This window comes from Chanodichthys erythropterus, chromosome 14 (assembly GCF_024489055.1).
Source record: "Chanodichthys erythropterus isolate Z2021 chromosome 14, ASM2448905v1, whole genome shotgun sequence".
NCBI classification, from domain to species: domain Eukaryota; kingdom Metazoa; phylum Chordata; class Actinopteri; order Cypriniformes; family Xenocyprididae; genus Chanodichthys; species Chanodichthys erythropterus.
The window spans coordinates 24,063,226-24,075,562 of NC_090234.1; the positions used below are offsets into that span (position 1 = coordinate 24,063,226).

Sequence of the window (12,337 nt, forward strand, 5' to 3'; positions counted from 1 at the left end):
TAAATCCAGTTTTTTTGATGTTACTGTTCAGATTTAGATGGCTGAATAAAGTTACCAGTCAAGAGCAGTGAATGTTTTTTTTTCCTTTTCTTTTTTTCTTGTCAATGTTGTTTAAATAGTACTCCCCAATTACCCATTTTATTTGTACGTTTGATCTAGTAAGGTCCCACACTGAATGAAATATTTTCTTTCTTTGTGCTCTAAATTTTAGATTATTATATCCAGAAGACCATGTGTTATGCATGCATTCTGCAGGGTACACCTTCAAGTCATTATAAATTTAGTCTAATGGGTCATTACATCTCACAGAACTAATGCCTGTGAGGCTCCGGTCGGGATGTGTGGAACAATTCCGTCAGGTTACCCTCGGCATCAGTGATGCACATGCCAAATAGCGTTCCGCTCTTTCTCCATTACCATTGCACGATCTCCCTGAGGCATCTGCTGCCAAATAATGCTTTACTTTCCACCATCAGTCTTGGGTGGTTTGTAGGGCCCGATTAGATGTTACTTTCCTTCACTCTGCTGCTCAGGAATGAGTCTACAAGGTGCCAAAATGCTGCTCCATCATTCATGCCTCTTCTGAAAGGAGGCTGCAATCTGTAAACTGGCGACAAACTGTGCACCCGTCTTAACAAGGGTCAGTCTGTTGACCTGGAGGTCAAGGGCTGTTCAAACATAAGTGTCTCATTTGTCTCTTATGAGATTTGCTGTTATGGGTTTTAAGCGTACTGAAATAGCAGATATTTGCTTGTTTTTTGACACATGTATATCATTTATTTATTGACTTATTACATTTTTTATTTACTTTGTAAAAGTCAGTATGCTTGATCGTCATCTAAATTTTGGATTTTATAAGATTTTAGCTGGTTTAATATGACAAACATGTAGTCCAGTGGTTTAATGTGATTGATGTATAAATATTACGTTATCAAAAACTAAGGAAGGTTTAAACAGATTTAAATGTTCACAGCACCACAGCTCAATGTGTCAAAGCACAAGCGTTAATGTTTAGACCATGACTCTCATATAACACCAAATTTTTTTTGCGTTCTATCAGAGTTCAGTGAAGTCTCCTCGGCGCTGAGCATGATGTTCAGTGGTTTTGTCGGTCGGTCTCTCGGGGTGTTGTTTGGGCCATGTGATATTTAGTGGTATTTACAGTGGGTGGGGGGAATGTTTTTGTTAAAGGATGAAGAGTGGTCAGCTGTCACACCCTCTGTGTGTCTTTACGAGTCTCCTTGTAGCTGTGTGCGGAGTGCTCGTTGTTTTTCTACGCCCAAGCCAGGGGGATCTGTGTGTGTAAGGGTGAATTATTGAAGGGGAGGGTGAGTGTGCGTGTGTCGGCCTGTCAGCGGCGTCTGTGTGTGTATGTTGGCCCGTCAGCTGTTGGTCCTCACTTCTCAGCTGTGCCTTGAACAGACGAGGGGGCGTCCAGACACGCGCTGCTGGGGTCAGAGGTGACTAGAGATGAGCTGCAGGATTAGACTCTGAACCCTGGATTCAAAGCCCCTGTTAACAGCCTCAAATCCTCCCTCAGGTGGTCCGAGGAGAGTTCTAGCCCTCCTTTAAAAAAGGGAAGGGGTCTCCCTCTGCCTCTTTGATTGCATCTCAGAAGTTTCGAAACTTGCAGAGAGAAAATGAAGCACAACTTTAAATAAATCAAATTTTCTCTTTGCACCTAATAAAGCCATGGCTGCGCTAACATTTTCCTACCAGCCAAATCGGCTGAAGGGTGTTTTTGTTTGTGGTTTTAGTTTTGGTTTGTTCTTACACCCTCTGTCTTCATACACTCTCTCATTTAGTAACAAAGTCACATTTTTATACATCCATAAAATGGGTGAAACTCAGGAAAACATGTCTGAGTCACATTTCAAAGAAAAAGAAGAGAAAATATTTTGTATTTCCAAAAAATAAGCATAATTTAAGACCCTTAAGATTTTTGCAATGTGAGATTTTCCATGACAGTTTTCAATTTTCATTATAATGCAGACATTTTACTATATATATAATATATATACTTTTTTTTTTAAAGAACAATTCCCATTATTCTCAGTGATTCTCATTAAAATTTACATTTTAAAAATTACTGTCATACATTGCAGCAATAAGAATGAGATGTATTTAATTATTGTCGAATGAGGTCTCAATTCAAAACACATTTCTATTTCTTTGTGTAATTATATTTTTTCTTTATATATATTTCTTATATATTCTGTTTTATTTTTTTTTTTTTTGAGATTCAATATGATAGTAATTTTGATTATTGTAATTACTGTATTTTAAAAATTACTTCATACAAAGATTTGTTTTAATTTGTAAACTATTTTTTGTTTTAATATTCTTTGAAAATAAGATTTGTAATTATAAATGTGATAATTTCAGTTAAAACAAATAAATAGACATTCTTTCTTTTAGAGTTTATTCTGGGCCACACATTCTTTTCATGACAAGTTTCATGAGATTCACCCACATGTGTTTAGCGCTAAGCAAAGAGTTTTAAAAGCTGAGATCAGATTCTGACTCAGAGCATGTGCGTGGTTTGTTTATGGTATAAACACAATCAGGGCTTGTTATGGCACTTTGAGTATAACGCTGTCGTAAGTTGATTGATTGTGGCCTCTGATTTTGTAACAGGATCTGAACACGCTGAATGCGGCTGGAGCAACGAGCGGTGAGAATAGAAAGCAGGAGAGGGTCTAATCCTCCCCGTGGACAGACACAAGGCTTTGTCTTGTCCCTATTAATAGGTCTCTCTCCCTCTTTTCTCTCTTGCATTCATTTCGGAGAGCTACCTTGTCTTGTTTTGATTTAGACGCCCCCTGCCAGACTCTAACTATAGTCTGACTCAAGGCGATTGGCATAGTTTACATGGCGTGGATGTTCTTCAGCGCAGCTGTTTTTACAGAGCATGCTGCTCGCAAAGCGTTGGCCTTGTACTCTTTTCTTTCTTCTCTCATTCCCTCTTTCCCTATCCAATTCTCTCTCTCATCTGCCCCACACACCCCTCCTCTCTCTCTTTTCTCTCTCTCTCTCTCTCTCTCTCTTTCCCTCCCTCTCTTCTTCAGCTCAGAGGATGATTTCACACTGCTCTAGCAGACAGGGCTGTGCTATGGTGTGTTAGCGTTAGCACTTTGCCCAGTGGCTGATGTTCATCTGTGTATCTGTAGGAGGTGGTATGTGTTGGGGAAATGCCACTTTAGGTTCATCCACATTCTTCCAGACCGTTCAGAGGGCTCCGTCCGACTCCGTGCACCTCTTCGCACAGCATCTCCACCAGAACGTCTGGTGAACAGACGAGCGAGAGTAAGATTCCAGGGATTTAGGAAAGAAAAAGAGCAAAGGAGTGTGCCAAACAACCATATGTGCTGGAGACTTGAGTCAGTCCGCTCAGAAACGTTAGCCGTCTCTTTGACCATGTAGCGCTCTCTTTACGCCTCTCGTCCTCGTGAACGCCTCGGACTGGACTGGTCTTTGAGAAGCCTATCTGATTGATTGGCTTGGGTTGAGGCGGCCAGGTGTTTTTGTCCGTGGCAAAAGGCTTTAGTTTTGCCGTTGGCGAAGGTGAGGGGTATTCCACAATTTTCCTCCGTTCATTATTCCACTGAGCAGAAGGTTTCAGAGACTTGCGTGAGATGAGAAATCGAAGACAGACCCTGCGTATCTGTGCGTAAGAGAGAGCAGAAGAAAAAGAGGGGAGAGAGAGAGAAAGTATGTTTTTATATGTCAATGAGAGAGGCTTTTCTCTGTGATTCAGGGAGACTGTGTGAGCTCCCCAGCCCGTGTGTTTTGTCAGCTGCCCATGGGCCGGTCTGCAGTTCCTCCTGGACTCTTTGAGGGGGCCTGTCTGGTTTTAACACTGTAGAGTATACGTATGGTCATATGTATGTTCTCTCCAAACTCCACTGCTTTTATTTTATCTTTTATACGCTCGTGATACGATATCATGTCTCCTGAGGAGAAGAATTTCAGTCTGTTGGTGAGCTGCGTTGGTGTCGAGTTTATCATTGTAGGATGTCTTGATCTATCGGTTAGTCAATGAAGGTATATATGTATTTTTGGCAATACAATCTACTCTTAGTTCATAGAAAAGTCAGTTTTATAAAGATGAAGAGAGAATCTGATATCAGACATGCTCTTTTTATGGGGTTTTTGAAAATAGGATTGGTTTACGTCAGCGTAATGACTTGTTTCAGCTTGCCTCTTTTGTTGTCTCTGTCTTTTAGGTGCACAGGAAGATCAGAGAGGACTCAGACATGGCACAGGATTCCCTTCAGTGCCTGGCCCAGCTGGCCTCCATGCATGGCCCCATCTTCCCCGATGAGAACTCTCAGGTGACCTACCTGGCCCACCTGGTGGAGGGATTGCTCAACATGATCAATGGGTGCGTTTCTCCTTCAGTCATGTGCTGCACTGTGTACTTGATGTGCTTGCCGTTCACAAATGTATTCTTTTTAATTGTTAGATAACTGCATATTTACAGAAGAGGATTGGGGCCAAGCAATAATAAAAAAAAATAAAACCATCTCAAGATTAAAGTTGTTAAATTTCGAGAACAAATTCATTAAATTATGAGAAAAATGTCGTTAAATTTCGAGAAAAAAGTTGAGAATAAACTCATTAAATTATGAGAAAAAAGTTGTTAAATTACGAGAACAAATTTGTTAAATTACGAATTTCTCATAAATTAACCACTTTTTTCTCATAATTTAATGACTTTATTCTCATAATTTAACGAGTTTATTCTCAACATTTTATCTCGACTTTTTTCTTGAAATTTAACGAGTAGACAACTTTAATCTTGAGATGGTTTTAATTTTTTTATTATTGCTTGGCCCTAATCCTCTTCCGTAGCATATTAGTTGTCTAATGTATAGATAAAATTAATGAAAACAGGTCTTGGTCACATTTCTCCCCACAATCAATATAATCCCCAAAATAAATTATATTTTGCTTTATTATTTGAGGATCATTGATAAAATGTTACAGCAATGCAAAACATCTTAATGATCTTAAACATAGGATTAATTCTTTTTAAGTTAATTCTTTTCAAGTGATTTTCCAGTTAAATATGACCCAGACGTGTTCTTGACCGGGAGATTCTACCATATAGCAGGGTTAGAAAATTACTAGGGCAAGTTAAAAAACTACTACCCTGTATATTGAAAATTTGGGGGCAAAAATGTCCCTAAAGTGCATGGTTAAATAAATAAAATATGGTTACTACTACTAACTATTTATTTATTTTCTCCATTTATGTTTAAAGAATGAAATTGATACTTTATTTACATTGGTAGTTTATTCAAGAAACATAAATGGAGCAAATATGCAAAAATGCTCTGAAATCCTTTCTGGGACTTAAAATTAAGTTAAGTTGTGACACTGATGTACAACATGTATTGGCATAGTTGTGTGTTAGTACTCACATTGTAAATGCTATGTAATGTCTATAAAGATGGAATGATGTCTCTGCAGCTTTAAATAACACACATTCTCTTATACACTGCTGTTTGGAATTTGAGAACAAGTAGGCGTAGTGAGTTGGGGTCTCTCTCTCCCCACTCCTCCCTCTCTCTGTCTCTGCCATTCTGTAATCACCTATTCCTGGAGCATTTTTCCAGTTGCATCATCGGAAAACCATGCGGCAGGTCCGCCAATCTGCCGTGATTGAACTCTTCTGCTTACAATTTAAATCCATCTGATATGGGTTAGAGCCGCAGTTGGGAGCGTAAAGAAAGGCAGACCTCGATGGTCGATGTTTTGGTTGAAATCTTAAGTCTCCCTTTACAGCAGCTGAGGTATTTGTGCTTATAGACAAAGATTTTCAGTGAAACTGGAATTCCAGTGGATAAACATTCAGGCTCTACTATACGTACACAGTTTACACTGGACCACTTCAAGCTCATGCTGTATCTCACTCCCAGATAGACCCAGATCAGAGCACAGTGACTGAGGTTGGTTGTGGAATGACCCTTTAAGAGACAAGCTTGCCACTGTCAGGACATTATTGTTCTGTCCTTAACTGTCTTTTTTTGACCCCCTGACAGGATTGAGATTGAAGACTCGGAGGCAGTGGGTATCTCCAACATTATCAGTAACCTCATCAGCACATTTCCTCGAAGCGTTCTGACAGCGCTCCCGAATGAGCTCTTCGCTTCTTTCATCAACTGCCTCACTCTGCTCACGTGTTCCTTTGGTCGCAGTGCTGCCCTGGAGGAGGTGGTGAGTACTACATTTGTGCCACAACAGACGGCAACCACACTTTACAGAGTAGCTGAGGTCTGTGAATGTCAAATTCATTATTCTGCTCTGTTCTCTATATAAAAAAGCAGACTTTTATTGTATTTAAAGAAAAAATAAAACCATTAAACCAGTGTACTTTTTCACACCCATATTTAGGGCTAGACACTGATTTCCTGATTTTATTCCTTTCAGTTTCACATATTATTTAATTAGTTTGGGGTTGGTTAGGTTCTTTATAAAATTAATTTAGTCATAATTTCCATTGCTGTGGAAAACAAGCCAGGGTAAAGGGAATACACCATCATTCAAAAATTGGTTGGTAAGATTTTTTTTGTATTTTTGAAAAGTCTTTTATGTTCATCAAGGCTGCATTTATTTGATGTATATAAATGTAAAACAGTAAAAAGAAAAGTAACTTCTATTTTCATATATTTTAAAATGTAATAATTACTGTGATGGCAAAGCTGAATTTCAGCATCATTACTCCAGTTTTTAGTGTCACATGATCCTTGAGAAATCAAGAAGCCAAGAAACATTTCTTATTATCAATGTTGAAAACAGTTGTGCTACTAAATGTTTTTGTCGAAACTGTGATACATTTTCTTCAGGACTCTTAGATGCATAGAAAGGTGTATAAAAAAAAAAAACCTGCATTTATTTGAAATAGAAATCTTTTGAAATGTAAATGTCTTAACTGTCAATTTAATGCATCCTTTCTGAATAATGGTCATTAAAATAAATGTGTGTGTGTGTGTATATATGTATATATATATATATATATATATATATATATATATATATATATATATATATATTAAAATGTATATATATAATAAAATGTGTATATATATATATATATAATAAAATGTGTATATATATATATATAATAAAATGTGTATATATATATATAATAAAATGTGTATATATATATATAATGTGTATATATATATATAATAAAATGTATAGGGGTATGAATCACACACTAACATTGATTTAATTACTATTATAGTCTGATGTGATTATTATAGTGTGGGTTCTATTAAAAATATTTAACATTAAAGTTATTTAACATCAGGGTAACAGTAATATGTTCTTTTTAAAATATTTGGATTCAATACTTTTTTTAGGGGTGAACGGTCATGGAATTTAGAGCAGAGGTCTTCAACCCTGCTCCTGGGGACCCACTGTCCTGGAAAGTTTATTTCCAACCTGCTTCAGCACACCTGCATGTGTAGTTTCAAGACATCCTGAAGAGCTTGATTAGCTGCGTCAGGTGTGTTTGTAGGGATGGAGCTAAACTCTCCAGGATAGTGGGTCCCCAGGAGCAGGGTTGAAGACCTCTGATTTAGAGCATGGAATATATTAAAAAGGGTTGTGTCATGTGACATGATTAAAGTCACATCCGTTTGTTTTCCTCTAGCTGGATAAGGATGACATGGTGTACATGGAGGCATATGATAAGCTGCTGGAATCCTGGCTGACATTGGTGCAGGAGGATGAGCACTTCCCCCGGGGCTGTTTCGTCCAGCCGGCTGTGCAGGTCTTCAACTCCTACATCCAGTGTCACCTCGCAGCTCCCGACGGCACGAGAAACCTGGTCAGAACAACTGCTTTTATTCACCTTCACATCCAAACACAGCTTTTTCACCATGTTAAATCCCATCTGTTAACATTGCTAAAGTGTCTTTGGCTTTCCAATTTGTTGGTAATTTGTTGCTTTTCTTGTAATTTTTTTGTTGTTGTTTTTGACTTTGTGGCTTGCTTTTCATCTTAATTAAAATTGAAATGCATGAAGCACAACAAATGTCTAAAACTGTTTTCCTTCAAAGAATCGTCTTCCAGAGTAACACAGCTGCTTTAGCACATGGTTTCAGTCATATGCTTTTTCTTTTCAGACTGCAAATGGTGTCGCTTCTCATGAAGAGGAAGAAATAAACGAGCTACAGGAGGACGACAGAGAGCTGTTCTCAGATCAGCTGGCCAGTATCGGCATGTTGGGCCGCATCGCTGCAGACCACTGTATACCTCTGCTCACAGGGTACAGACACGCATTCCTCTTCAGAGAAACTGTTGCAATAAACAACCACTGTGAGCTTTATATTTTCCATCTGTCTTCAGTTTGTTGGAGGACAGAGTCACACGGCTTCACGGCCAGCTCCAGAGACACCAACAGCACCTCATGGCCTCTGCGGACCCTGGCACGGTGGACCGGAAAGTTCTAGATGACCTTTACGAAGACATTCATTGGCTCATATTAGTGTCAGGTCCGTGTCATCCTTAAAGGGAAAAGATAACATTCTGTCATCATTTTCTCACCCTCATGTTATTTGTTTCATCTCACATATTTGAGTAGCATGTTTAACCTCAGATGTATGTGGAGGTGTCCATTCATCCAGGTCATTTTAATGTGTCAGGTTGAATCTCAGTGTTTATTCCAATGCAGCCAGACATTATTTTGATTATTTAGAGGCATTTCATTCGCTTAAGTTGCCTTTTGTCGTTGTTCTGATGTCTTATGGTGTTTTAACAGGCTACCTCTTGGCTGATGACCCTCAGGGTGAGACACCATTGATACCTTCAGAAGTGATGGAGTACTCTATCAAACACTCGACGGAGGTGGATATCAACACTACACTGCAGCTCCTTGGCTCTCCTGGAGAGAAGGCCACCTCCATCCCAGGATGCAACAGGACAGACTCAGTTATCAGGTAAAGGGTCCTCACGGTATACATGTGCCAGTGTGTCATTACACTGTAAAGAAGATTCAGGTTTGTTGGGATTTTGTAGGTGTGGGAGTCATGATATGATTTCAGCACAATTGTTATTTCCTTTCATTCCAGTTTTCATTCAAAATTTTCCTTTTTGTCCTTATTTTACAACCTTTTCAAGTTGATTCTGTGCACTCAGGGTATTGTGCTAAGATACACCTTCACTTCTTGTATGGCATCCTCATATCAAATTTATTATATGCGAGTGGTTTGATTTAATGACTTTTGACAACCATAAAGATGATATTTACCAAATTTAGGGTCTATTCAGTTTTTGATTAGTATTTTTTTCTAAAATCTAGTTGGGTAAGAAATCACTGTTCATTTCATGTTAAACTTGATTAAACTTTTTAGGTCAAGTTCAAAAGCTTTCAGTGAAGGAGGGACTGACCCCATATTTGATCAAATGACTTCATAATGTACCTTAAGTATGCCAAATTTCATATTTTTTTAGGAAGATGCAATGGAAAAAATTAACACACAGTAGGTGTTGTACAGTGCTTTGCCTCTAAATATATATGCTTGTCATAATTTTGAAAATATGAGGTATAACAATACTACATTCAGTTTTTCCTCCTCTTTGCTACACATATTGGCCCATCTATTTTGCATAACATGCTCTTCTTTTATACATTCGAACAGCCACAGAGCTTCATAATTGACTAGAAATTAGCTACAGTACCGTTAAGTTTTGGGTCAGTACAAGTTTTTTTTTTTTTTTTTTTTTTTTTTTTTTTTTTAGAAATTAATACTTTTATACAGCAAGGATGCATTAAATTGATCAAAAGTGATTTTTCTTTCTGTCTTTTTATTTTTTTTATTCATAAAAGTGTACTGAAAAACCTGTATCATGTTTCCACAAATATATAAAGCTGTTCAACTGTCTTCACCATTGATGATAATAAGAAATGTTTGTTGAGCAGCAAATCAGCATATTAGAGGGATTTCTGAAGGATCATGTGACACTGAAGACTGGAGTAATGATGCTGAAAATTCAGCTTTGCCATTACAGGAATACATTAAATTTTGAAATATATGAACACAGACAAGTTATTTTTAATTGTAACAATATTTACCATTAATACTGTTTTTACTGTATTTTTGATTAAATAAATACAGCCTTGGTGAGAATAAGAAACTTCTTTGAAGAGTATAAAACAAACATGGTGGTAATGATCAGCTAGCAAGCCAGCTGTTGGCTGATTTTGCTGCCTACAGGAACAATGACTTGGTGATTTAAGCCACCTCATGTTTAAAGTTTATCACTCAGAAATGCTGCTGGAGAGAGCAGGCGTGGTGTAGCACAGGCCGTTTTATCTGCAGTTCATTTGCCCAGCGGGAAATGCCCTGGCACGCGCCCAGTGAGGCCTGCCACGCGAACAGCAGCCCTCTAGTGGCCCCAGCCCCGGCGCCAGCCAATCCTGCAACACCACTCCCCACACATTATTCAATTAGAGCCAGGCCAGGTGCCACTCAGATCCCAGGGTCAGTGGGGAGCGCTAGGGGCCCGGAGTCGTGCGTGTGCTCAGAAGCGATTTCCTAGTTGATTGATTTTTTTTTTTTTTTCAATTTCTTTTCTTTCAAAACCTACGTACATCGTTGTTGTATTAAAGGCTGGTTTGATATAAAATGTTGTTGTTGTTGTTGTTTTAGTTATTTTAATAACAACAACTAATATAAATAGTAATAAAAATTCTAAAAAATGTAATATAATATAATTGTATAATAGTTTAAGTATAGTAAATATAATAATATAATAAAATATAATATAATAAAACACAAATGGAAAAAAATTTATATAAATAATAAAAATATAATATTTAATACTAATTTAACTTTATATGTAAATACATATTATAATTATAATAATAAACATAAGTTTTTGATTTTTTTTTTTTTTTTTTTAAAGGGGGAAGGAACAAGAGGCAGGCTGCATGTGTTATGCTTAAACACACACTGGGTCTTTTTCCCCTGGCATTTCCAAGCAGATATTTGATCTGATTCTAATCTGATTGGAATGGGATACAGACTGTGAATTTAATGAATAGTGATTTTAATGATGTAGAAGCTGTTTTTGTGGTTACTGGTAGGGTCTCATAGAGACCTAGTGGTATTGTCTGCAAAAATCTGCCTGTAATCTGATTTGGGCTTAATGGATGGTGTTATTCCAAAACTGTGGAATGGGATAGAGGTGAGGATTGAAAGATTGGAAGGACGCGGAGTTGATGGGTAGGGGAGGGATGGAGAATTTGAATGGGGGGCGATGTGGAGGTCAAAGGATTTGGAGAGACAGTAGGCTGGTGATGGGTGGGTGAAAGCGAGCAGACTGTAGAGGATTTGGAAAGACAGTGGGCCAACGGATTGTGTTTCCCAATAACAGGCACCGACCCCGCAGCTCTGAAATGTCAGTTGGGTTTTATCTTTACAAACAATGTGAAACATTTATGGTGCTGCACTCCGCGGGGAGCGTGGGATATCTGTCTTCCAGGATAGTAAGCTGCTGTAATCCCTTTCTTGTGTCCTCTTTCTTTACTAGTGGAGGTGTGAAGGAATGATACCATTTGTTATTGTGAGCCTTTGTTGAGTCTCGGAGCATCTAGACAGAACTGCCATGAACTCTATTCCATCCCCTCTGCCATTTCCTCTGCCACTTGTTTTTCTTCTCCCCTCGTTTTCCTGTAAAGAACAGATTGTCGAATTCTATTTCAGATTGTTCTGCTGGCAGAAATGTGCTTCCTAATATATATTCAGCTAGATTTGCACTTCCATTTCTCTGTCACAGGTTGTTATCGGCGGTGCTAAGAACGTCAGAGGTGGAATCTCGGGCTACGCGAGCAAGTCTGACTGAGCTCCTGAGTCCTCAGATGGGCAAAGACATTGTCTGGTTTCTTCGGCGCTGGGCCAAGACATACCTGCTGGTGGACGAGAAACTCTACGGCCAAGTAAGTTGCCAAAATGAGGTCGATCAGTGTGTGGAAACGGTAGGCACAATGTGAAGCCTTTTGGGATCTCTGTTTGGTTCTGTTTAGAAATCACGCATAGATTCCTGGAACACAACCAAGACATTTTTATGTGACATTTTATGGCTTCTGTCCTCTCTCCCTCAGATCAGTATGCCCCTCAGCACAGCGTTTGGAGCAGACACTGAGGGGGCGCAGTGGATTGTGGGATATCTGTTGGAGAAAGTAATCAATAATCTGTCAGTGTGGAGCTCTGAGCCAGAGCTGGCTAATGACACTGTGGAGCTGCTAGTGACTCTAGTGGAGAAGAGAGAGAGGTTTGTGGCTGCCTGCTGGAGTAATGTGTATGTGGGCATCAATGAGAGC

The 12,337-nt window shown here is 38.6% G+C and overlaps 1 protein-coding gene across 1 annotated transcript in view; it reads left to right on the forward strand.

Moving 5' to 3' along the window:
• The window catches only part of xpo4 (exportin 4), a 51,406-nt gene that overhangs the window by 32,343 nt on the left and 6,726 nt on the right, over positions 1-12,337 (forward strand). Inside the window, exons 8-15 of the mRNA XM_067409639.1 lie at positions 4,227-4,384; positions 6,048-6,222; positions 7,664-7,840; positions 8,139-8,281; positions 8,362-8,507; positions 8,774-8,951; positions 11,794-11,953; positions 12,119-12,288. Coding sequence (XP_067265740.1) covers positions 4,227-4,384; positions 6,048-6,222; positions 7,664-7,840; positions 8,139-8,281; positions 8,362-8,507; positions 8,774-8,951; positions 11,794-11,953; positions 12,119-12,288 — 1,307 coding nt within the window. The remainder of the gene's footprint in view (positions 1-4,226; positions 4,385-6,047; positions 6,223-7,663; positions 7,841-8,138; positions 8,282-8,361; positions 8,508-8,773; positions 8,952-11,793; positions 11,954-12,118; positions 12,289-12,337) is intronic.